This window comes from Daktulosphaira vitifoliae, unplaced genomic scaffold, assembly GCF_025091365.1.
Source record: "Daktulosphaira vitifoliae isolate Bord-2020 unplaced genomic scaffold, ASM2509136v1 Scaffold_2, whole genome shotgun sequence".
Taxonomy (NCBI): domain Eukaryota; kingdom Metazoa; phylum Arthropoda; class Insecta; order Hemiptera; family Phylloxeridae; genus Daktulosphaira; species Daktulosphaira vitifoliae.
Window position 1 is genome coordinate 38,349,271 of NW_026099573.1, and position 26,443 is coordinate 38,375,713.

General features: G+C 26.4%; 3 protein-coding genes and 1 long non-coding RNA gene across 7 annotated transcripts; 2 read left to right on the forward strand and 2 right to left on the reverse strand.

The window, feature by feature from the left end:
* Positions 1-888: 888 nt before the first annotated feature.
* On the reverse strand, positions 889-6,591 carry LOC126898646 (uncharacterized). 3 transcript variants are annotated; one of them, XM_050672906.1, is made up of 5 exons: positions 6,477-6,591; positions 3,436-3,553; positions 2,978-3,261; positions 2,057-2,168; positions 889-1,564 (listed from the first exon to the last, which is right to left on the reverse strand). In XM_050672906.1, the coding sequence occupies exons 1-5, from the start codon at positions 6,567-6,569 to the stop codon at positions 1,260-1,262; spliced, it is 912 nt and encodes a 303-aa protein (XP_050528863.1). In that variant the 5' UTR covers positions 6,570-6,591; the 3' UTR covers positions 889-1,259. The 3 variants fall into 3 exon arrangements, with proteins under 3 accessions (XP_050528863.1, XP_050528864.1, XP_050528865.1); XM_050672907.1 differs by having other exon boundaries at positions 892-1,564; positions 3,442-3,553; XM_050672908.1 differs by lacking the exon at positions 889-1,564 and adding an exon at positions 1,646-2,024 and having other exon boundaries at positions 2,098-2,168.
* Positions 5,103-6,293, forward strand: LOC126898669 (uncharacterized). The gene is made up of 2 exons (XR_007702338.1): positions 5,103-5,218; positions 5,839-6,293. It is a non-coding gene; the product is annotated as an uncharacterized LOC126898669 (long non-coding RNA).
* A 3,617-nt stretch (positions 6,592-10,208) lies between the features above and the next one.
* On the forward strand, positions 10,209-11,516 carry LOC126898231 (testis-specific serine/threonine-protein kinase 2-like). The gene is made up of 3 exons (XM_050672171.1): positions 10,209-10,542; positions 10,612-11,000; positions 11,064-11,516. Exons 1-3 carry the CDS (start codon positions 10,209-10,211, stop codon positions 11,514-11,516), a joined length of 1,176 nt encoding a protein of 391 aa, XP_050528128.1.
* A 1,990-nt stretch (positions 11,517-13,506) lies between these two features.
* On the reverse strand, positions 13,507-15,422 carry LOC126898648 (zinc finger protein 624-like). Of its 2 annotated transcripts, XM_050672911.1 has the most exons (4): positions 15,328-15,422; positions 15,085-15,260; positions 14,962-15,028; positions 13,507-14,398 (listed from the first exon to the last, which is right to left on the reverse strand). In XM_050672911.1, exons 2-4 carry the CDS (start codon positions 15,119-15,121, stop codon positions 13,678-13,680), a joined length of 825 nt encoding a protein of 274 aa, XP_050528868.1. In that variant the 5' UTR covers positions 15,122-15,260; positions 15,328-15,422; the 3' UTR covers positions 13,507-13,677. The 2 variants fall into 2 exon arrangements, with proteins under 2 accessions (XP_050528868.1, XP_050528867.1); XM_050672910.1 differs by having other exon boundaries at positions 15,085-15,410.
* Positions 15,423-26,443: the final 11,021 nt, after the last annotated feature.

A 26,443-nucleotide genomic window follows, 5' to 3' on the forward strand; every position in this document is an offset into this window, starting at 1 on the left:
CCTTAAAAATTGAAAAAAATTCCCTCGTTCCCCGCAAATGGGGGAAATATCCAAAAAAAATACAAATTTAAAAATCGCTAAATTTTGTCATTTTTTTCACTTTTAGCTTCGATGCGAAGCTGAGAAGGTATTGGTTTTACTAAGATNTTCACTTTTAGCTTCGATGCGAAGCTGAGAAGGTATTGGTTTTACTAAGATTTTATTTTATCTTCATGATGAAAACAGACATCAAAGTTTATAAAAAAAATACGATTTTTGTAAAAAAATTCTTTTTTATATTTTTAACTTTATAATGCTATAACTTTTTGAAAGATGTATGGATCAATATAGTTTGTAGTCTGTATTACTATAACTTATTTAGGTATTAGATTAAAAGCATTGCTTCTTGTGAATATTTACTCTAAATATAATGAAATTTAAACATAACTCATGTCATTTCTAATATATTAAGACTTTTTTATTATCACCAATTTATTTTCAAAATAAATTCTTGTATACATGATATAAAGAGGGGAACAATCCCTACTGCTAACTCCCAACTTTTGATACAATTAAAATTTTACCATAAATTTTTAAAAATAATTTATGCGAGATTTTCCAACAAAAAAAATTTATTGAGATACAAAAATTTTAATACAGCATATATGTATGCAATAAAATATTTGTAAATTAATCGTTACTTATCCTAAAATCGTTAATGACCCATTACATTTTTTTCTAAAAAGAGCTATAAATAAAATAATGTAAAAAAAGAAAGCTTTTATAAAATCACAATTACGTAACAAGTCGAAAAGAACTTAAAACGTATAGATTCATTTTTAAATTCATTTTTCTTCAACACATACTCATGTCTATAATTAAAAAGATTGTAATTATAGTATAAAAGAATGCGATGTAAAACGTTATAATCATTTAGTAAAGTTATACACTTATACATATATACACTTTTGCAGAGGTTCAGTATATAAGGAAATAGAAGTTGATGATGTTTTTTGAATAATCCAACAATTCCTTTTAAAAATTAAACAATATCTACAGATTCATATCTGTACATTTTTACAGTAACACAATTTTTCTAACCTATTGCGACGTAGAATTTTAAATCGTTTCATCTTAATATGTATTAGTGTACAACATTTACATTCAATAGTATTTTATAGAATTCCCTTAAAAAAAAAAAAAAATTTTTCTGGTTTTAAAAGTTATAATTTATTTACGGTAAATTAATAAGATCCCTGTTAATTTTTTATTTAAAGTTTTTATTGATGGCAGATCAAAACTTTTTCTTCTCGTGAGTTAATGATATCACCTAGTTCATCTACAAAATAATTCATAGGTCGAGAATAAAATTTATGAATACCCAATAAATCCTTCCTAAAAAGCTTGACACATTTTTCTATTTGCATTTTACAACTGATAAGGTCATTGCCTTTAACGTTTTCTTTCAATTGTTTTATTTGAAATATAATATTAAATATTCCCTTTTGTACATCCTGTTTGGCTTGTTTTTTGTTTTTTAATTTTAATATTAAACATATATAATTTGAAATATCTTGAATCAAATCTAAATTCAGGCAATAATAATATTAATCAAAAATATTGAATACAAAAAAAACTCGTATTAATTTATCTAAATTTATATTAAAAAAAATACAATGTTTAAAAATAACTTTAAGATAGGTGTTATACAAATGTACATTTTCCCATTAACGTGCACCAAACGTTATCAGCTGAGCTACCATTACACAGCACACACAATAAAATTTACTATAGCTAAGATTGATCTAATTAAATATATTTCTTAAAATATTAATTTAGAAATCACGATATGTATATATATAATTACAATATTAATATCGTATTGAATTATCGGTATCGTTGCACATCTCTAGTAAATACTATGCCATGCAAAATTTTTTACTTCAATATATTTAATTTATGTGTTATAATCTCTGGTTACGTCATTGTTAGTGTAATTTTTAAAAAATATTGAGGTTTACTGGAATTGGTTATTCATTTGGAACCTAATAAAATATTATTATTAATATTACTTTACCTTCATATACATCGTATGATCGCAAATGAAAATTTTCGTACAAACATTTACTTAGCTTTGAACGTTTATCAAATAATGTATCAATATCCATTTCCTCTTTAGTTAGATCAACCTAAATTACAACATTATTATAAAATATGTATGAATCAGGTTTCTCAAAGAGTTATTTCCAAATTATAGTTATGATTAACGTTTATTCATTCATAAAAAATATAAGTACCATATTTAAAATGTTTTTAAATTTATGAATTAAAATGTAATATTCTCGAGTACTGTCTTTTTAAATAACATCGAAATATTAAAATATCAGAAGAAAAAATAAAATCATTTATAATTTCTAAAAGAATAATAATAATAATAGTTTTATATAAATAAGTCTAAGTAATTTAAACATAAAAGTATTTATAAAGATTTTTTAATTACATATATATATATATATATATGTAAATAATTAGAAGTTTGCATTTAATACTTTCAAGTATTATGAAATTGTATAGTCAAAAATAGTTGTCATCATGAGTTTGGGTCGTTTTTATTGAAATACTGGTATTACAATTGATTTTTGTGTTAAAATATTAATAAAAATATTTAAAAATTATTATTTAAATTATTGAAAAAAACCTAGTAGACATATAGAAAATGAAAATGTTGAAAATTGAAATGACAAAAACTTTAAAATTATTATTAATAGAAATTTTGACACTCATGTTTAATATTTATATTTTGGAAAATATGTTTTATAATTTTTCTCAATAATATTTGTGCCAATTCATTCATTTTCTGAATATTTGGAAGTATTAATTTAACTCTAATCTCATTCAGAATTATTTTTTATTATTTTTTTTAACCTTTTGTGAAATTAACATTTTGAATCAAAAGCATGGGGTTCAAAATCCATAATAAAACATATTTAATAATTACTTTTTTTTCACATATCTGTAATAATTTGCCTTCTTTATTTGTTATATTACCAATTGTATTCAATAATATTTCATCGTAGTCATAATTAGCATAATTTATTATTATATCAAAAAATCTGTGACTACATTCATTCATCAAAGATGTGCATTTTTCATAATTAATGTTACTAAGTCTATTTTTACAGGCAACTTTGATTATTTCTAATCTTGTTAATTTTATAGCTTCTTTTTTGTTCTTCATTTTAAGAAGTAAGCATGATAATTTTTCCAATTTAGCTTCTAATACTACAAAATTGTAAAATTAAATTTATTACCAATTGAATATAAATCCTAATACGCACCATGAGTAATACTATTACAATAGTTTTTAAGTAAAAAAGCAATAGATGGTATTTTATTAATATATAAAATATTGTAATTGGATATTTATTCTATTATTAAACATAAAATTATGTATACAATTACTATTTTCATTTTCAATTGAAATATCATACAACACCATGCACTTTTGTAATGCCAATTTTGATTGTTTTAAAGTACAATTTTCGTTGTTATCATCAGCATATGTTTGAATAATCTGAAAATTTTTAGAATGTTTAAATTTACAATGACGGCTTTCCTAGATTAGTACCACGTCGTGCCTTTCGTAGAGTTTTATCAATTTCAATGAGCTAGCCTATGTAAGTTTTCCCGTCCTTTCTGGCACAAGCAGTAGCTTTTAGAGAGAACGTTATGCACGATTGGATTTGAATAATTTAAATTTCAAATCTTATTATGAAATGCAAACTATTTTCCATTATACTTATTACAATTTTAAACATTATCATAAATTTATTAATGCCTTAGAATTATAGTTTCTATATAAGAATAAAGAAATAAATATTTATTAATTTTTTCGATAGTGTAGAAATGTACTGTTTTGTTTAATTTTACTTTAAATATTTATAATTTTATGGTACTATTTATAAATAAATGATTTGTATTAATTAATTATACGTAACTAATGTAAATATTAATTCATTTGGCCAATAACCTCACCAATGAAGGTCATTTAATATAATAAAAAAAACGGTAGCACAGTGGGGTCGCGGCATAGTTGGACACAGTATAGATTTAATCTGACAGTGATTAAAATCACTATCATAAGAAACGCTTCGATGCAAATCTGTAGATAGTGTTTAATTTTAAAAAATTGATGGATAATTGCAAAAGCAACATCAACTTCTATTAAAATAAAATACAAAACCCATAATTATCATACAAAAATAGTATATTTTTCAATATGGTAGCCATTTGCGTATAGAAGATAGATCGTCGGGACAAATTTTTTTTTTTCATTTTATAGTACATAAAATAAGCTTTAATTTTATATATGTTTAAAGGACGCAGTATTTCCGGAACATTTTCAAAAATTAAGTTGAAAAAGTTATTTTTTGTAAAAAAGTTACTATTTTAAATCCTCCCAGTGAGCAGAATAAGTGTTAGATTTTCAAAAAAAATTATATCAAATGAAAGGGAAATATCTAAGGTTTCAATACAAAAAAATATTATTTTTATTTGTTCATTTTTGAAAAAGTTATGGCAGTTTTAAGTACAAAAAACATCCCGATAAAAGGTAATTTTTATCGCAAACATTACATTTTTTTTTTAAATTTTCTACAGCCATTTGCACATAGAAGATAAGATGTCGGGACAAATTTTTTTTTTTCATTTGATAGTATATAACATAACCTTTGATTTGATATATGTCTAAAGGACACAGTATTCCCGGAACATTTTCAAAAGTTAAGTTGAAAAAGATCTATGTTTTTTACAATATTTCAAGTTTTTAACGCCCCCTATATAAGGGGAAATTGTCCAATTTTAATAAAAAGTATGTCAAATGAAAGATGTACTTATAATGTATTTAGAAAAAAAAAATTTGTGCTGATATATACATTTTTCAAAAAGTTATAGCATTTTTAAGTTGAAAATTTAAAATCGAAAATCGAAAATTTTAACACAAAAATAGTGTTTTTTTAACTACGGCAGCCGTTTAAATGTAGAAAAAAAAGTGTCGGGACAAATTTTTTTTTTTAATTTTATAGTACATAAAATGAGATTTAATTTGATATATGTTTGAAGGACGCAGTATTTCCGGAACATTTTCAAAAGTTCAGTTGAAAAAGATCTATGTTTTTTACAATATTTTAAGTTTTGAACGCCCCCTATATAAGGGGAAATTGTCCAATTTTAATAAAAAGTATGTCAAATGAAAGATGTACTTATAATGTATTTAGAAAAAAAAAATTTGTGCTGATATATACATTTTTCAAAAAGTTATAGCATTTTTAAGTTGAAAATTTAAAATCGAAAATCGAAAATTTTAACACAAAAATAGTGTTTTTTTAACTACGGCAGCCGTTTAAATGTAGAAAAAAAAGTGTCGGGACAAATTTTTTTTTTTCATTTTGTAGTACATAAAATAAGCTTTAATTTGATATATGTTTGAAGGACGCAGTATTTCCGGAACATTTTCAAAAATTAAGTTGAAAAAATTAATTTTTGTAAAAAAGTTACCATTTTAAATCCTCCCCCTATATAAGGGGAAATTGTCCAATTTTAATAAAAAGTATGTCAAATGAAAGATGTACTTATAATGTATTTAGAAAAAAAAAATTTGTGCTGATATATACATTTTTCAAAAAGTTATAGCATTTTTAAGTTGAAAATTTAAAATCGAAAATCGAAAATTTTAACACAAAAATAGTGTTTTTTTAACTACGGCAGCCGTTTAAATGTAGAAAAAAAAGTGTCGGGACAAATTTTTTTTTTTCATTTTGTAGTACATAAAATAAGCTTTAATTTGATATATGTTTAAAGGACGCAGTCTTTCCGGAACATTTTCAAAAATTAAGTTGAAAAAATTAATTTTTGTAAAAAAGTTGCCATTTTAAATCCCCCCCAATGAGCAGGTTAAGTGATAGATTTTCAAAAAAATGATATCAAATGAAAGGTAAATATCTAAGGTTTTAGTATAAAAAAAAATTATGTTGATTTGTTGATTTTTCAAAAAGTTATGGAAGTTTTAAGAAAAAAAAGTGAAAAAATTTCGAAAATTAGCGATTTTTAAATTTGTAATTTTTTTGGATATTTCCCCCATTTGCGGGGAACGAGGGAATTTTTTTCAATTTTTAAGGGTAATGTCTTCAACTAGATACGATTTGTGATCTTTTGACGTATTTTTGAAAGAAATCGGTCCAGTGAGAGCTGAGAAAAAGTGGCAACAGACATAAAAAAAAAAAAAAAACACATCATAGTAAAATTAATACCTTCTCCGCTTCGCATCGAAGCTAAAATTAAGAAATTATTTGACTAATATAAGGAAAAATATTATTAAAAAAAAATTAATAAACTTCTCATACTTTGTAATCAATCAAAAATTTAAATTAGAAATATAATTGTAATATTGTAATTAATGGTTGTAATAATTTCATAATTTTATTTTTGTATATTATTACCAGTATTAATGTGAATATGTTGAATAACCAATACATAGTTGACACGTATCTGGAATTTAAAATTAAGCTGGAACTATTTAAATCAGTTAGCATACTATATATTTTAAACTAAAAGTGTATATATTATTAAAGAATTGTTTCATTTAATACTTAAGTTTAAGTAAAAATAACTTGTAACAACTAAGTAAACTTAATATTGTGTAAGAATAATACTTAAAACTGAATATTGTTGACTTTGCCTATCAAATATAATGTTAAAATTTTTTTGTATGATCATAAAAATTTTACTGAGTTGTAATAATATGTTTTTTGATTTATGAATGAAGTACTTTTTCGGTTCATACCTAATGCTTTGTAAGGACGTCAACTTAATTTATTTCTTGGACAACATACATATTTTTTTTTAATATTGTATTTATTTTGAGAGTAATCAAGTGGATTAGATAAACCGATCATTCTGTATTATATATGACCTTTGCATATCAATTTTTTTCATTTCAATTTATAGAAAATGTTCCAGAACGTCTACATAGTTCGTTACTATATCAATTAAAAAGTTAGTTTGTATAAATTGCCATTCTTAAACAGAAATTTAACAGATTCGCATTGAACCGTTTTTATTATAGTGATGTTAATCACTGTTAGATATCATCTATACTTGTCCCAATTATGTCACGTCTTCACTTAGCGGGTTATTTTATATTGTAAATAGTTGAGGTTATGATAAATAGATCATTCTGTATTTGTTATAGTAATAGATATGAATTTGTAATAATAAATTTGTAATAATATATAATATTGATATTATAATATTTGAGTCAATTTGATATCTTTTAGAAGGATATATAATAAATCGAGAAGCAGTGGCGCCTACAAGTATCCCAACCAGAGAAGTGAGAGAAACACTATGAGCCAAGAGAGGGCGTAACTAGTATTTTATCAATTTTCAAACCAATGGTTTTATTAGTGAAGTGATTTTATGGGATCAAAAAATTTTTTAAATATTTAGGGAAAACAATTAGGTTTAGATTGAACAATAACACGGTCGAAGTTTCACCGTCAGTCTGTGATTGACAAGATTACCGACAAGTATAATATCTGGATAACATGTGTGTTATTTAGAATTAATCTTAATAAACATAGTTTTCAAATATCGGTGTTTTATTTTATTGAACTTAATTTATTAAACTTGACGATTAGAATTGCTATTGATTAGAGTGATAATTAATTCGTAATTTATATTCGTATCTTTTTCCAACCACAACCACGAAAATTAGTCTCAAAATGTTTGTTTTATAAATTAAATGGAGAATAACAATCGAACTGTCATTTTAGTCTTTTCAGGCGTTTACTATTAACACCACATTTAAATATGACCAAATAACACCATAGAAATATGTACAATTCGTTAATGGCTAGTTAACGAACAAAGATTCGATTATGGTAACTAACGACCAAAACAGTTGTTAGTTTTTTTTGTGTCTGTTACCACTTTTTCTCAGCTCTCATTGGACCGATTTCTTTCAACAATACGTCAAAAGATCGCAAATTGTATCTAGTAGAAGACATTACCCTCAAAAATAGAAACAATTTCCCTCGTTACCCGTAAATGGGGGAAATCAACAAAAAAATTACAAATTAAAAAATCGCTAATTTTCGAAATTTTTTCAATATTTTTGATTTAAAACTACCATAACTTTTTTAAAAATAATCAAATCAATATAATTTTTTTTTTTAAATGCTTGATGTTTTTACCTATTATTTGACATATTTTTTTTATAGATCTGACTTTTTACCTACCTACAGAGGGGATTCAAAATTACAACTTTTTCAACTTAAATTTTGATAGTGTTCCGGAAGGTCTGACACTTTTATATATATCTTAAATTAAAGCTAATGTAATCTACTTTATTATGTAAAAAAAAAATTTCGGACTTTATTTGGTCTTCACGGTGAAAATGGCTATCGAATGCTATTATTGTGTGAAAATTCTCGATTTTATTTTTTACATTTTTAATATTATAATGCTATAACTTATTGAAAAGTGTATGGATCAATACAATTTTTTTATGAGAAATAATATTTTTTAATAATCTCTTTTTTGTTCGACGTACTTTATCTGAATCAAGATATTAATAAGGAACTAGCAGATCATGTAGCTTTTGGAATAATACACCAATTTTTTAAAATTAAACACTATCTAAAGATTTGCATCGAAGCGTTTCTTTTTGATAGTGATTTTAATCACTGTCAGATATCATTATACTTGACCCATCTATGCCACGTCACAACTGAGCTGCGACCCCCCTGTGCTGGGTTTTTTTGAAAATCTAACACATAGCCTGTTCATTGGGGAGGATTTAAAATAGCAACTTTTTATAAAAACTAACTTTTTCAACTTAATTTTTAAAAATGTTCTGGAAATACTGTGTCCTTTAAACATATATCAAATTAAAGCTTATTTTATATACTATAAAATGAAAAAAAAAATTTGTCCCGACACTTTATCTTCTACATTTAAACAGCTGCCGTAGTTAAAAAAACGCTAATTTTGTGTTAAAATTTTCGATTTTAAATTTTCAACTTATAAGTGCTATAACTTTTCGAAAAATGTAATTATCAGCACACATTTTTTTTTCTAAATACATTGTAAGTACATCTTTCATTTGACATACTTTTTTTTAACATTTGACAATTTTCTCATATATAGGGGGCGTTCAAAACTTGAAACATTCTAAAAAAAAATAGAACTTTATCAACTTAACTTTTGTAAGTATTCCGGAAATACTGCGTCCTTTAAACATATATAAAATTAAAGGTTATGTTATATACTATAAAATGAAAAAAAAAAATTGTCCCGACACCTTATCTTCTATGTGCAAATCGCTGTCTAAATTTAAAAAAAAATGTAATGTGTGCGATAAAAATCACCTTGTATCGGCATGTTTTTTGTACTTAAAACTGCCATAACTTTTTCAAATATTAACAAATCAAAATAATATTTTTTTATAATGAAAGCATAGGTAATTTCCTTTCATTTGATATTATTTTTTTTTTGAAAATCTAACACTTATGTCATGTACTATATAATTAAAGAAAAAAATTTGTCCCGATGGCGACCTATCTTTTATGCGCAAATGGCTACCATATTCAAAAGTATGCTATTTTTGTGTTAAAATTCTGGGTTTTATTTATTTTATTTTAAAATATCTTACAAGGAGAATACACTGTCTTTCATGAGTATTATATAATTTAATCAACATAAAATAAGGTTCATAAGACATATGACAGATTAAATCTATACTGGACTCAACTATGCAACGTCCCTACTATGCCGCGCCCCACTGTGCTGGTTTTTTAAAACTAAGTATGAATTTTTTACTTAATGTTTAACTTTGAAATATGAATTAAAATGAGTGTTGGATGCTACATTTACGTTAGTGTCAGTGTACTTATATTATTCAAAACCTCCTGGATTGAGTAATGGCGACTTAGTATAAAGTAACTGTTATAGTGATCCTATTATTATCCTCGTATTTTTGATGTTATAATATGTAATATCAAAGGTTTAAAAATAATAGTTATTGGCCAAAAGTAATTTAAATAAAACTATAGTTAAAATTAAACTTTTTTTTGAAATTACATAACCCAGGGAAAATCTATTCACTGAGTTACCGATACAAATAAATACTGAATACTTTTTCCTTTTGTAAACACATAAAAATATAGTCGATGGTATTTTTATTTTACAACAAAACTTTAGAAACAGGTTATAAAACGTCCACAACTAATGCTTTAAGACGAGAGGGTTATATTATTTTAGATCACATATCAAATGGGAGTTATGGAGAAGTTCGTCATTCTAAATATATAACTGAAAATTCTGAGCAAGATTTAGTTGTGAAAATAATTGATACACACCAGACGAGTAAAGATTATGTTACAAAATTTTTACCGCGTGAACTAGATATACTACGAAAAATTAATCATCCATATATTATATACACACACAGTATATTGCAGAGAAAAGCGGTGCTTTTTATTTTTATGGCCTATGCAGGAAAAGGTACTAATAGGTGTAGGTATAAATTATTTTCAATGTCCACTATAATTGACATCTATGTTGTTTTCAAAGGTGAGCTTTTGCAGTACGTAATTAAAGAAGGGCCTTTAAAAGAAAATCGAGCTAGAGTATGGTTCCGACAATTGGTACTGGCGCTGCAATATTTACATACAATGGACATTGTGCATAGGGATATCAAATGTGAAAATATTCTCATAACAAATAATTTTACTATGAAATTAGCTGATTTTGGTTTTTCGAGATTTGTAAACAGGTCAAAAAGGTTAAATTGCAATACTTATTGTTGTTCCATCGCATACGCTCCGCCAGAAGTGTTAAACACACGACCGTACGATGGGAAAGCTTCAGACATTTGGTCTTTAGGGGTTGTACTTTACGTAATGATAAATAAAAAAATGCCATTTAACGATTCGAATGTGAAACTAATGTACAAACAACAAGTAACTTTATTTTTATTCTCCATTTTGACTGGCATGCCATTCTTCTAGTATGTGCAATTTAAGGTTAAGCGTGAATGGCATTATCGATCCAGTGTAGAGCAAATGATTAGTCAGGAAGCAAAAACTTGTGTTTATAATATGCTGCAACCAGAAGCTAAAAAACGTTGGACTACGGATAAAATATTAAACAGTGAATGGATAAAGATGAATCCTAAATTAATCACAATGAATGAAAACGAAACACTGGCTTTGGTGGAAGCGATGAAAATAAATCAAACAAAACATAATCAACACCTGAAAAAAATCGACTCGAATAATACCGGCACTCAGCAGTTGTTAAACAAACGTCCTCCAAAGTTTGAAAGTCATACACAGTCTATGTTATCAGTTGACGTAAATGAATTAAATTCTGAAAATAAGTTGTCCAAAGTACACTCTATTAGACGTTCTGCTAGAGTTTTGAATGCCAATAAGTTATTAGTCGATAGCGATAATTCTTCTAAGGATATATTATAGGTACTAAAATAAAAATTAAAACAAAATTTATACATATTAAATAAATACATACTTCTCGAATATGAGAATATCAAAAATATTTTCGGAATCTTTGCATTTATTTTTTCGTTATAGATCAAAAAATGTACGCAATGGAGAGTGTAAACAGATATTTAACAATTGGTCGAAGTTGTTCTTGTATGGAGACTTAGTTCTTCAGCATTACTATTTGTTGATATCTATTATTGGATTGGAATGCCAGATGAAGTTGCTTAAACGCGCACGGGCACAATTGTTGTATAATTATCTTTTTGTAAATTTAAGAAACCGCCGTTCTTATATTTTTGTATGTATTATCATCGTATTAATTACTAGAGATAATTAGTATTGCTTGTGTCCTCTCATTAATATAGTTATTTCAGTTGGTAAAAAAAATATTTGTATTATTCAGATAGGTCAATTAATTTGAATACGCTCTTAGAAAATCTTCACCGCTACGACCCTATTATCTTTCATTCGATTATACAAATTGTAATATTTTAAGATTCTTTCAATGAGGCAATTATTATCGAAATTTGATCTTGTAGTATAGTTCATTTAATTAAATCGCTTTCACAATTTATGTAAAGACGTGAAATTTGACTTTGAAGAATTACAGTAGTTTATCATATTAAGATTTTATTTACACAATTCCATAAATACTAAACGATTTTTTATAAAATTCGAAGTAAAATTATAATATCGCAATATTAGTAACTATCATTCAATATCTAATTTATATGTGAAAATATTTTACATTTATCAGTAGTTACTGTTTATAATATATAAAAGAAACCCAATAGCTTTTAAACAATTAAACAGCTTTTATATGATGTATTGCGTGTATGATAAAATAATTTTTTTTCCTCATCTTAGTGATTTGTCACTGAATTAAAAAACCATTGCATATAAAAGTGAAGTATACTTCTTAAAAAATCATAAATGTACTCATCCTGGAATACTATGGTATATAAAATACACATTTATGACTTAAGTCTCCGTATTTCGAATGATATTCTTGAAATTTTTTATTTTCGTCCTATTAGAAGGAATAAATGCATAATAAAAGCGAAGCAAGTCATGGATACCAAGTTTTTTACAAGTATATATGTGCTTGTTTTATCAGATAATTTATCAAATATTAAAACATATTTAAATTTTTACGTATTCATGAGATAACAGTTATCATATGACTTAAGACTATTTGATAAAAGATTTTTTTATGCCCTCTTCGTTTTGTAACTAAAAAATTTAAATTTTTAACAATTGCTTAAAACAATTTTTTGATTGAACAATAAAATTTAAAAAATTTTTTCAGTCGAAGATTACCTATAATTTGTTATAAGGTCATTAATCCATAATTTTAATTATTTAAAAAATTTAATCGTATAATAAATATTATATGTAATTTGATATTAATCCTTACACGTATATTATATACTAATAAAGTTCATCTATACTATCTTAATATATATTCACTTCAACGAAAATTTTATTAAAATAAATGATTTGAAATGAATTTGATTTTACAAAAATTCAATTTTTTTTATGGGAAAACTTATTTTAAAGATAATTAAAAACTATTATGAATAACATAATATTGGATATGAACTGAAAATTTTACATAAAAACTTTATTTTATTCGTGCTGCACATTTGTCGTATAGCAAATATTCATCAGATTTCTTTTCCTTTTATATTGGTATAATGATACAATTTAAAAATAATATCAGTTTTAGTTGGTAAAGTACTGTTTTTTCGATATTTTACAGCCGGAATAATAATAATACTATTTTCATTCCAAATTATTGGAATATTGCCAAATTCAAAAAACATTAGTTTGAAATTTAAATACTAAAATATAAACTAATATAATTTTAATTTAATTAAATAGTATTACGCGTGTGTTGAAAGAAATTATGCAAGAAAGTGACCAAATTTTGATTTTTTTTATAAAATTATTGTTTATTTATTGTATAAGGAACATAATTAATATTTTCACGAAGTTTAATTAGACATATTAAGTTATATTTTACAATTAAGTAGAAGTGTGATAATTTATGGTAAATGACATAACGATTTGAAGTAATGCATGATAATATAAACAAATTATAAAAAGGATTAATAAAAATTAGTCAAACGTATTATGATTGCTCATTATGAATTAAAATATGTAGTTTATACTTTTGAGAAGTGCCAAACCGTTTGTTACAGATGGAACAAGTGCGAGGCTTGTTATCTGAGTGTACTCTTATGTGCATCTGTAAATGTTCGCGCCTCATGAAAGTCTTGTTACAAACATTACAATGATGTAAGATTTCAGTAACGTGGACCCTAGTGTGTGTCTGTAGATATTTCAACCGTGTAAATGATCTATTACAAATATTACACTTAAACGACTTTTTGTGCATTTTTTTGTGTTCCTTCAGGGCTGATTGGTCCATGAACGATTTGCGACACTTGTCGCATTTATAAAATTCATCCTTAAAATGAATCTTTTCGTGAAATTTCAAAATACATAGCCGTTTGAAATATTTTCCACAAACTTTGCATGTATAGTTTAAAGTAGGTGGGTCATGTTTGAATGTCGCACCATTTTGAATACCTATAGTATTAATCTTTATATTATCGTTACTAGATACTTGTTTTCTATCGGTTTGCAATGCTACATCTTTTACAAAAACTTTAGATTTCAATTCGAATGAGTCCAGCTGAGTTGTTGGGTGTGTTTTTTTTACCCGTGGATGGATATTTTTGTTCTTATAGTCAATAGGATCGAATTTATTAACCAACATTGGTTTTTCTTCACGAATCGAGTTGGATAATATAGTTTCAGAGAGCGAACTTTTCACCATATGATCGTCGCTAAAAATATAAAAAAATGTTTGCAAAGAGTTTGTAAAATGTTGTGGTCACATCATATTTATGTAATGAATTCTTATTATATAATGTATGATGCGTTTTTTTTTCATTTAATAACTAGCAAATATTTAGTAATTTTATTTTCATAATATTATAAATTTAGCACAAATAGAGTAATTGTTTTATTATTAAAAACATTTTTTGTAATATTATTTCATTATATGCTAAATGTTTAACGAAAATATTTATTATTCAAGTAAAACAACGATACTATAGAAAAACATATAGTACCGTTTATTTTAAATTTATCAATTTAAAAATTGTCTATTTCAGATTTATAGGAGTTATTAAAATACTAAATATAGCTGTTAAAGTATTTCATTTTTTTTAATAAGACTTGCATTTTTTTCATTACAACAAAATAGGCTTGAAAAATGAATGCTTGTTAAAAAGAGAGTTTTATTCAAAAAAATTTAAACCTCATTGGAAACTTAATTGAAATTTTTTAATTCCATTTTATTATTTATTAATTTTTCTATTGACTACAAAATAATTATTGTACTTACGGAATTATAAATGAGCCTAAGTTACTTTCAACAACTTCACACTCCATTGTAATAATGTATTTTTCATCTAAAAATTAATTAATTATACTATTGTATGATTGTGCAAAAATTAGTATGACTTACCAATAAAGATATCACTTTCTAGATAACTGTACTTCATTGTGAAATATTAACAATTTTACAATGAAGAAAAAAAATATTAAGATCAAAATCAGAAATTCTTCTAGAAGAACTTAAAAAATTTTATGGTAATAGTTTTTTTTTCAAAAGCAACAAAATGAACGGATGGTCAAACAAATCTATAGGGAAAAAGAACAAATGCAATATAAGACATCGAGTTTCTACTCAATAACCGTTGACTATTACATTTGTCATAGATTTTTAAGATGTCAACATCGCGTTGCAGCTTATAAAATTGCCATAGATGATTGTTATCAAAATAGCCAAAATTCTAAAATTGTAACGATAACCTGTTATGCTTAGTTATCATGTATATTAGTTAGAAAAAATGATAGATAATTTATTTATATATATATATGTGCGTGTGTATGTGTGTTGATATGTATATTATTAATACATAATATTATTACATAAACTCTACAATATTAAACTCGCATATATCTGTGATTAAATTACAGTCTAATTTCCAGGGGTTACATTATGTTATCTTAGTTATGTAAAAATACCATATTTTATTTTTCAGAGATTTAATACATGCATAATAAACAAGATTTTTATGATTAAATAACAACTGAATCGGTTATTTGAAAAGCAACAACAAGTCAGAAAATATTATTTATAAAAAAATTGTTTTGAAATCGATTACAAACAGTATAAAACAAAAAAACCGATTTCAAAAATAAACTCTCAACCTTGAAAAAAATAAATCTTTTCAAGTTCATTAACTCATATATTTGAAAACAATAAGTGCATATTTAAAATGACAGATTCGCTAGCGAGAAAAGCTGTCTAGAATATGGTATATTTTCTGTAGTAATTTTAAAGTAATTATAAAAATAAATTCATTCCCTTTCGGTAGATAGCGATTTATTAAATTAAGTCATTTAAGTAAGGAAAGAGTAGTTTTTTAAAAATGTTAACGTTAACTATATCTATACATTGGTAACTTTTAAACTGTCGTGATATGCTTAATACTTTGCATTACGCATCTCACAATTATCAATGAAGAAAGTATAATCTGTATTTTAAATAACTTGTAAACAAACAAATAATTTATCTGTCATAACAAATACAATGTTCAAAACAATTTCTGNAATAATTTATCTGTCATAACAAATACAATGTTCAACACAATTTCTTATTATATACATATATGTCAACTCATCTATTGTTAACTATGCTATCAATATAATTATCATGTAATGTATACTTTAAAACAATAAAATATAATCATGAATAACACAAACGGCAATATCCCTGGATATGGGGGTACCTCTTCAANGGGGTACCTTTTTAGTACTATAAAAAGTACTGATATCCATTGAAAAAGACAGAGAGAGAGAGACAGAGCCACGGCTACGGCTAAGGCCAGAGCCACAGCTCCAGTAAGCTAGTTCTTTCCTGCAAACTACTCTTGCTATTACATTTTGATCACGGCCCCGTGCTGCCGTTTGAGTTATTTTATTTTGTTTACTTTATTTGTGTTTAAAACTTATTTTGGTCTATAAAGACATTATTACCATAAATAAATAATATTGAGTAAAAATTGGCACTTCTGGTAAATACTTCATTTATCTTCTTGGACATTACANATTGAGTAAAAATTGGCATTTCTGGTAAATACTTCATTTATCTTCTTGGACATTACAAAATACGAAGGTAAGTCAATTTATATTATTCCATTTATTTAAAGTTAATAATCTGAGTAAAGAACGATAAAGCAATAGATCTATAATCTCCTTTTAATATCAAGAGCTATTTTGCTAGTTTGTTCACACCTGCTACATATACACATTACAGGGTCTCGAGGGTCGGATTACCGCCCCGTGCCTAAAAAGAGTTTAAAAACCTAATGTGTATCTGATTATATTAATAGACACTTCGACTGGGTATTCGAGGGTCGGATTACCGCCCCGTTACCTCAGTGTCCTATTAAAGGTGTTTACAAGTTTATTAGCTCATATTCCTCAAGAAAGAGGACATGCTTTTATTTCTTCATATCTACTTGTCTTTATTGTTCTAAACCCTCGAACCATACGACCCCGATAGAACCACAACATCAGGTTCTCACTAAGCTCAAATATTTATCTTTCATTATTTTTATTTTACCAACTCTGCTTTAAATATTTTTGAATTATAACAAAACAGTAAAATAGAAATTATAAGGAAATTATTTTTCTTAATGCTTAATCAATTAATAACTCAAAAACTAATGAAATAGCGTATAAAATAATGTTTACACAATAATATTATTATACAAATTCTATTTTTATCTTATGATAATAATACGTAATTGTTTTTTATAAAATGCCTATTGTATTTTATTATTTTGTATAACACACATCTGTATAACAATTTGTTTTACACGAGTCATGTATAAAATTTATTAAAATTTACCTTAAATTTATTTTGAAAATATTTAGATGACTGAAAAATAATATATTTACTGTATTTACGACAGTAGATATATCAGAAATCTTTTTAAAAATAAATTTATTTTTAAAAACTGGAACTATAATTTATAAGTTCAAGTTTTCGATCTTTGAAAAATGATTTTAAACTACTGGTTTGGTTTCTTTTTATACATAAAATATAAGTTTTCGTACTAATTGATAAAAATTACTTTAACCATCGGATAGGGGCGTTATCAGTATTAAAAATTCAGTTTAATATATAATTACATATTATATAATATTATGAAAATGTTCAACATTAAACTCGATGTTCTGAAAAATTAATCAGCTTAAAACTTTTTATAGTAAGTACTTTTAGACGAAAAATACTATACATTTTTTAATAGCATTATCAAAGTATGGTGTATTAATTTTACAACTGTTATAAAAATAAATTGTTAATAAAAGTGTAGTTTAACAGTAATTTTTTATAATTTCCTCCAAAAATTTATATTTTTCTATTAAATCAAATCAAATAAAATATCAATTCAATTTGTTGAACTCGGCAGTGAAATGTTAACATTGCTATTAAAGATCATCGACATTTATATCATGTCGTTGACTTTAACAAATAAACAATTCACCGGCTTATTTGTACGATTCAAGATTCCAATTAAGTACCTCCGTTATTCTTTCTTAAAACTTCACAGGGTAATTTTTTTTTCGCATAAGTGATGCACACGAGTTTTTTTTAGATAATCGACAAAGTTTTCGGTAATAAAAGAACAAACTTTTTTTTGGGTAAACAAAAATATATTATATACATTTGTTCAAATGACTACCGTAAAACTCGGTGGAAATTTTGTCACGGCACAATGACACGCGACTACCGATATTAAAACAATCCCAATGGTAATATTTTCAAGCGTTAATGTTAGAAAAATATCAACTCTTAAGCGTGTAATGTACCGTGTTATAAATTACAATGTCCCGAGAATACAGAGATAAATAATTTCACTGTGCTTTATTTTTCCGGTGCAACTAAAACTGATTTCTAGTAAAGTTTGCGGTAATGTGCATTCGTTTTGGTTCATAATTTCCACATGACAAAATTGGTCACTTGCTAGTGGTCAAAGTAACTATTTAACACTCGATGAGCATTTAATAGATTAAAATATATTGGTACGCTTGAACTACTAAACAAACGTTTAATTATCAGTTCGTATAAATTATATAAAATAATCTAAAAAATCAACTCGTTTTTGCTTTACTCGTAGTAGTTTTAACAAACTTCATCATTTAAGTTGGTTAACATGTAATTTTAACGACTTCTATCAGTATGATTTATGTGGTCCATAATTTCGAATTAACACGGTTTTTATTAATAAAATCTTCTATTTATTACACGAAATGAACAAAAAAATAAAAATATACAAACATTCTTAAAAGTAAATATAAAATTGAAAAATGAATGCAGTTAACTAATTAGCTGCACAAATACATAATTTCTTTAATAAGATATAAATCGATTGATATTTTTTCTTTGCAATAATTTTTAATGACAATTTCGTTTGTTCTGAAATCATTCACCTACTTAAGACCTGCGGTTTCTGTAGAATAACTAAATTTTATTCAGGAGGACTATGAACTCGGATTAAAAAAATACAAATATTTGTATAATATGTTTTACTTAGGGTAAATAGGTTGGAAGCCATGCTTACTTTAGATATGCAACTAGCTGTTTTCTGAAACAGTTTTTGTTAATTTTTGATGTTGATTTAGAATGAATTACTTGGAATATATTTATCATCGTCATAGCCGTCTTATTGGGTACGGATATCAGGGTAGGGATTCTACGAATCAATTGTGTTTATTCTCAATAACATAATGAAATGAACATAAAGTGGTTCTTTTGTCAATATTAAAATGAAAACATACGTCGATGTATTACAAATATAGTTTACATTAATAAGAAACAAAAATGTTTTTGAAGTAGTTTCATTGTATGGAAACATTTACAATTTTAAATGTTGCAAATTATTAGTTACTGTTTTATTTTGATTTAAAATTAAAATAATAAATTATAAAACATGTTATTTTCGGAAGATTAGCCTTTCAAACTAAATGAGTGTACTCCCTAGATCCTCTTTATATTTTTGAAATTGTCATAATGTTTTATTATAGATTTGTTGATAACCCTGTACAAATTTGGTAGTGTAGCAATACTTCTAGTTGTAGTCTAGATAAAGCGGATAGCGTAGTCGGGAATTTTGTTTATGGGAGAGGTTAAGGACCTTATTTCATTTTTTAATATATTAAATACTCTCACCAGCATCAAATTCATATACTCCTTATAATAATAATTGAATTATGGCCTCTTTAGACGTCTTTAATTATATCTAGTTACATATGGTATAAAAGAAAAATTGAAAATTTTTAAATCTGTTATTTGTCCATAGCATTTTATTATATTTGGTTGAATGTTTAAAATGCAGAAATTTATTGTAAAATCATTTTACCAACTAAAAATTTTACAGCATTATCTACATTTTTATATTAAAATATAATGTAATTATTTATTTCGATAAAAACAAAAATTGGGTTAGTTTCCAGGGAATTATATTCTTTTAAAATTGACTCGATTTAAATCTAATTGATTCTAGTTGCTAAAAATTCGAAATACCTTCTAAATTTTAATAATTTAGAAAAATTACAATATTCTAAAAAGTAGCCTTTTCAAAAATAGATTTTTGATTTTAAAACTGCTATAATTTTTTTTTTTAACAATCATTTTAAAGAAATTGTGATGATGTAAATTCAAAAATGCAACGAAAAACGTAAATAGGAGAAGTGTTTGAAAGGATCACCCACGTAAAACATTTTTTTTAATTCAATTTTTGAAAATTTTCTGGAAAGTCTGACAACTTTTAACTTACATGTTTTAAAATGTACTACAATAATAAAATTAAATGGTTGTCTGGTAATTTTTTTTCAATTTAGTTAGGGTTTGTTTTTAATATAGACCATGCTGTTAAATTCAAGAATAACACGCGTGGTTACTCTCTGTGTAACACGTAGTGGCAAAAATATATCGTAGTTCTATAGAGAAATGGCTAATATGGTAACTCAATAAAGTTAAAATAAATTATTTTTAGAAATAATGATGTAAATAAATAGTATCATAATAAGAATAATTAATTGAATAAATCAATATTGTTTTTTAATTGATTTAAGTTTGCAAAATAAATTATTTTTGGCTATATTATTTTGATTTATTTAAATTATAACATACAATATACAGTGTATGATTATCATGATTTGCTTATAACACAAATAGATTTTTTTTAAATATAGTCGCTATGTTAAATCATAATGTATATTGCAAAAACTGTATTTATTTAAATTTTGTGTTGATAATACTTAAACGCAAGTTTTGAATATTAATAATTTGATAAACATTATATTTTATTTTAGTTTTCTAATTTTATTAATTAATTTTATTTTTTAATTTATAAAAACATTTTACAATATCAGTTTTAAAATCATAGCAATATGTCTAGTTTAACTGATTTAGAGTCGATCAAAGTCTATTGTCGTTTAAAACCTTTGTGTGAAGACGATGAGCCGATTTCAGTAAGTGTACACATGTAAAAACAGTTTTTATCTCGAATCGTACTGAAAATAAGTCCTCTCTTGTAAGATAGGTCTTGCTTTAAACTTAAGCTCATCGAAACGTAATTGAATTTCTGTTATCATACTAAGGAACCGTTTATTACTGATCTTTAATAAAACTCGACTGCTGTATGGCGTAACTACTCGGACGACAATTTGCTGAATGAAGGTTTACGTCTTTGTTGGTTCTTTGCAAAGACAGATTAAAATTAATATATCAAAATGTTTATCGACTGTATTTTATGTTCTTTAGTGCTATTACCCAACCCATTATAATAATAAAAAACAATGATAGCTTAATTAATGTCAGTAACTTAAAGAATTATACAAATATACGATTTGCAACAAAATATTATTAATTTAATAAAATTAATCATTCATTAAATTATTTTATCTGACCTTGTACACTTCAGTAGATTGATTAAGAACTGATCTATCATTCGTCATTGAAGGTAACCAAACCATGCAAAACCAATTATAGGTTGTAATTAAGACCTAGATTAGAATAGATCATATTAGATGTAAATAATTATATTTACAATGTAAAACATATACAGCCCGACGTTATCGATTGTGTACAAATTATCCGTTGACTTAATCTAGCATAAACTACATTACAAAAGGAAGGACTCTCTTATACTAATTACATTGAACAATATATTATCGCATTAATCCCTATTAAAACAGCTAGTAAAAGTTTAATTTAACATATAAAACACCAAAATAACCGGATAACACGTATGAATAAATGGTACACCAATATGCAAGTGATGTCATTTGCGACCACCGCACACACTTCCCCAACAGCAAAACCAGTTAAGGCAGGTCGCGTATATGACAACGATAATCGACGTTCAACAATACAACGCTAACTTCCACTGCACCATGCGCTTTGGAACGATTTAACATGCCCCCGCCGTAAAAAGCTTTCTTTCAAATTTGTAATACATGCCAAGTAGCACATTGATCGTATAATGTATTCATCTGACGAGCCACTACCACATAAACTGTCACAATCTTAATGCATTTTGATAGGAAGGCCTCTTCTTGCTGTAAATCTATAAAGACTATTAAAAATGTTTCTGTAAATAGATTGGATACTATTTCTAAATGTAGAGCCTTTGTAAACAAACAAATAAACAGAGAAAGCTTAATCTTTTGGTATTTTAACAATGACTCTCTTTGATAATGAATGGACTTCCGTAATCCAATCCCAAAAACGAAAAAGTATGGCTAGGCTGAACACTAATAGATGGTAAATCCACCATTAACGGATGTAGACACACTGCTCTGTATCGTACGCATGGCACGCATGAATGGATTACATGCTGTCTGACTGGAAACAATCCAATATTTTTTGTTAATCAACCTGGAAACAAGTCTGGGATCTACGTGTATTAGACTTAGATGGTAATACTGAATGATCAATTTTGTAAGATGCGAACTGTTTGGAAGTAAAATTAGGAGTTAAACATTTTCTAATATTAAGGCACATTTGTCGATTCATCCACCAAAACTAATAATTCCTTGTAAATCCACAAATGATGCAAACTATGCAAGTATACTAGGCGCTATTAAGGAATCGTTTTGAGTAATTGTTTTTGTAATTAGGGAAAATGAGTGTCTTGAGTAATTTTAACAGTAGTCATGAGAGTATGATCCAATTCTACTCTACTCAATGGTCGATGCTGATTATTCTTTCTGATTCTCAGACAATATGCCGAAACTCTTTGCATTTTTAACAATGATGAGAATTATTGAATAATGACGTCCAATTCTTCATCCTTCTGAATGTATAAGACAATTCTTTGCGTTGTTTTTAATTCCGGTAAGTCTTTTAAAACCTCCATTAAAAAGGAAGTTTGAGGCTATTTATGTCATCCCATTGAATAAACTATGGTCTCTAGACATATAGACTGCAGGTCTGTAATTCTACTGGTAATAAACTACGTAACGCCAGATTCGTCGCGTTATTTTTGGAATTCATATGTACCCAATTATATTGCGGTAATAACTCATAAATTTTCTTAATTCTGTTCGTAATCAAAACCTTGAACTGCTAGCCTCTTGATTAAACCACCACAACACAATACTGAAGTCAGTCTAAGCTCAAACTCGATCAACCATAAAAACATCAGTAATAACCTTCAAGCAATTATACCTAGTGTCAATCGTTCCTTTTTCTATCTTTTCTAGTCACTCCACACATCCATCTATATATTCTCATCACTGCTATACTCATTCTCTGCTCTACTTTCTTGTCAACCGCCCAACACTCTGAACTTTACGTCATAGCTGGTCTTACTACAGTCTTATAGAATTTATCTTTCAGCCTCATTGGAATTCTTCTATCGTATAACACACCAGGCGCTTCTCTCAACTTAAACCACCCGCCCTTATTCCTGTGTCTTACATCCTTCAACCAAATCAAATCCAACCCAAAAATTAAATTAATTACAGTAAATTTTCAAAGTTTGACTTCGCTTTTAACACCAATTAAACATATAGTAGCATGGTTGACTCTTGGAATAACCCGACAATAATCCATCCTAAATGAGTGTTTATAACTGATGGCAGACCAGGACTATGAATAATATCAAACTTCGTCTGAAGTAAAAGTGGTTATAAGTCACTTTGATTAGTACATCAATGGAGTTTGGAATTATCTCTATCGACATTTAGATATATAATTTCTAAGACCAGTTGGGTTGGGTATAAAGCGCTTGGGTTATATTCTATTATAATAGGTCAACAGAGTGCTTATGACGATGACAACCAAACACAACACTGACTCCCTCCGTGCATCCAAACAACTGTATTATAGGTGACTTCTTGTCATAACCATAACACTGATTGTTAATTTTATTATTTAATTTAATTTATTTTTAGCACAATATCAAAAAAGATGAATTAGGATTGGATTGGCTTTTAATTCGAGTCAATGACAAAAGTAAATTATCACGTAACAAACGGAACAAATTTACGTTTCGGTAAGACAAATATTTTGTTAAATATTTAAATATGCTTTGTGATATTATTATTTTATGTCAAAATTCAATTTATTAGGTACGATAAAATATTTGATGAAGATGCTAGTCAATCGACAGTATTTGAATATACAACTGCTCCAATAATTAACAAGTTACTTTTATTTCTCATAATTTTGACTCTAATAGAATCTTTTTTATTTTTAATTACTCTAACGTGCATTTTATTGAAATGTTCATGAATCCTTAATCAATACAATTAAATGAGTTATTATTAATTATAAATACTTTTACAATTAATAAATGCGCAGGTATACTAATTAATCTATATACACACAAATATAACCTGAATGGAATTTACACTTCCAGTGAAGTAATTCCTAACTTAGTCTAGTAATAATGAAATAATATATAAATTGTAAAATAAGTATTTATAAATTTAAACCAAGTCATATGACCTAACGTGTTTTAGACGTCTTTGGTCATTGGAATTGTCTAATAGTTGAATTGACGCTAGGTTTTTATGATGTTCCAACATTATTATATTTCTACTTGTAATCAAGTGACTTCATCTGCTACGGTAATATCATGATGAATGACATTATTTTTATCAAATTGTCAAGCCACGATGATGTACAAAGTACAAAATTTTTACAGCATTTTAGAACTTCTATGTAGAACTTACCAGCATAACCCCGCAATTGAACCCAGTAAATCCATATAAGTTTTACGATTGCTTCGTATAACTGACGTTTGTTCTTTAGTGATAGATCAAAATTTTTTTCAATAAACCAATAAAGTTTGCGCAGTTTATATTTTATCTGCAGCTTTTCTGGCGTACACAGTGTGTCCAGTTAAGGTGCGAATCAATGTGCATTTCCAGATATTTAGCTGAATCATTTTGTGAGATTATTTGTTGATTTAGAAATATTGCAGGTTTTATGTAACGTAATATTTACGTGCACTGACTTTTCATTGTTAGCCTTGATCTTTCAATGTTTCAACCATGTAGAAATGTTGTTTATAGTTATTTGGATATGATCAGAAGCTATTCATTGATCTTTATTAGTTGTTTATGAGTATTATCTGAAAACATAGTAGTTGTTGAGTTAGTTTTGGTTGGAATGTCAGCTGTGTACAGTAGTTACAATATAGGGCCCTATATACTACCTTATGAAACTCCAGCTGTTATATTTTTCCAATAAATTACAGCTTCTTCATATTTGGCCCAGAACTGTGTTTTAGTCAAATAGGACTTAAGAATGTACACCATGAGTTTGGTAATTGTTTTAGTAATTTTATTAGCAAACTTTTGCGTCAGATTTTATTGAAATCTTGGGCTATTTCGAGGAATACTCCGTAAAAAATTTTTTTTTTTCGAACGCGTTACTTATTATGATTATTACACAATGAATTTGATCTATGGTTGAGGTTTGATTCTAAAACCAAATTGATGATCTAGAATAAATTGTTTTTCTTCTATTTAAGGTATTAGCACTTTAAAAGAAGATTTTTGAAAATTTTAGCCTACAGATATTGATACCTATATGAGGTAGGTTGCTCTAGAAGCTGGCCAGATTTCAGCAACATTATTTTGCCTTTTTCCATTGTTCTGAAATACAATGTATGCGTTTTATAGAGTTTTAAATTTGTGTTAAATGAATGATAGCTTTTTTCAGTAATTCTTTTAAAACACGAGCGTTAATTTCATCATTACTCATTGCCTTTTTAGGGTTGATATATTTATCGATTTCATGGACACCTTTTAGTGGAATTAAGTGGTGTATTTTTTGATTGATTTCATTTGATACTTGATATTGTACTTGGTCAAGTTCTGAGTTTATGTCGTTCGGTGAAAGAACATATTCTTAATGAAGTGCATATACTTATGCTTGGTCATAGTACTACGCGCTCACGTACCAGCTTTTTTTTCGAATAAGAGATTATAATCTCGGGGTATTTAAATTTTTCTTGTAGTTTTCCATAAAGAGCGATCGCTAGAAACTGTAGTAGATAGTCCGTTTAAAGATGACTTAATTTTTTTATTTTTAACTTCTTTGATTTACCACAAAGTGCATTGCATAAACGGATCCATTCAGTTTTATCTACTAAACAACGTATCGTGTGCCATTTCTTCTCATTCTGCGTTTTTACCGAATAAGTTTTCTTATCTTTGTTGGATAGATTGTCTCATGATATTTGTCTTCACAAATTTCTGGTGTAGATTTTTCTTACGCTTCAAAAATATCA

What these genes read in the sequence shown, in the direction of transcription:
- LOC126898646 (XM_050672906.1), bottom strand. Translation starts at nt 6,569, where the DNA reads ATGCTAACTGATTTAAATAGTTCCAGCTTAATTTTAAATTCCAGATAC. An exon ending in ACATATTCACATTAATACTG is followed by an intron (nt 3,554 to 6,476) that starts GTAATAATATAC and finishes AAAAATTTTCAG; the next exon opens with ATTATTCAAACATATGCTGA. An exon ending in TACAGATATGTGAAAAAAAA is followed by an intron (nt 2,169 to 2,977) that starts GTAATTATTAAA and finishes GTTGTAATTTAG; the next exon opens with GTTGATCTAACTAAAGAGGA.
- LOC126898231 (XM_050672171.1), top strand. Translation starts at nt 10,209, where the DNA reads ATGGTATTTTTATTTTACAACAAAACTTTAGAAACAGGTTATAAAACG. An exon ending in TATGGCCTATGCAGGAAAAG is followed by an intron (nt 10,543 to 10,611) that starts GTACTAATAGGT and finishes TTGTTTTCAAAG; the next exon opens with GTGAGCTTTTGCAGTACGTA. An exon ending in AACTAATGTACAAACAACAA is followed by an intron (nt 11,001 to 11,063) that starts GTAACTTTATTT and finishes GTGCAATTTAAG; the next exon opens with GTTAAGCGTGAATGGCATTA.
- LOC126898648 (XM_050672911.1), bottom strand. Translation starts at nt 15,121, where the DNA reads ATGAAGTACAGTTATCTAGAAAGTGATATCTTTATTG. An exon ending in AGAAAGTGATATCTTTATTG is followed by an intron (nt 15,029 to 15,084) that starts GTAAGTCATACT and finishes ATTAATTTTTAG; the next exon opens with ATGAAAAATACATTATTACA. An exon ending in TTAGGCTCATTTATAATTCC is followed by an intron (nt 14,399 to 14,961) that starts GTAAGTACAATA and finishes TTATATTTTTAG; the next exon opens with CGACGATCATATGGTGAAAA.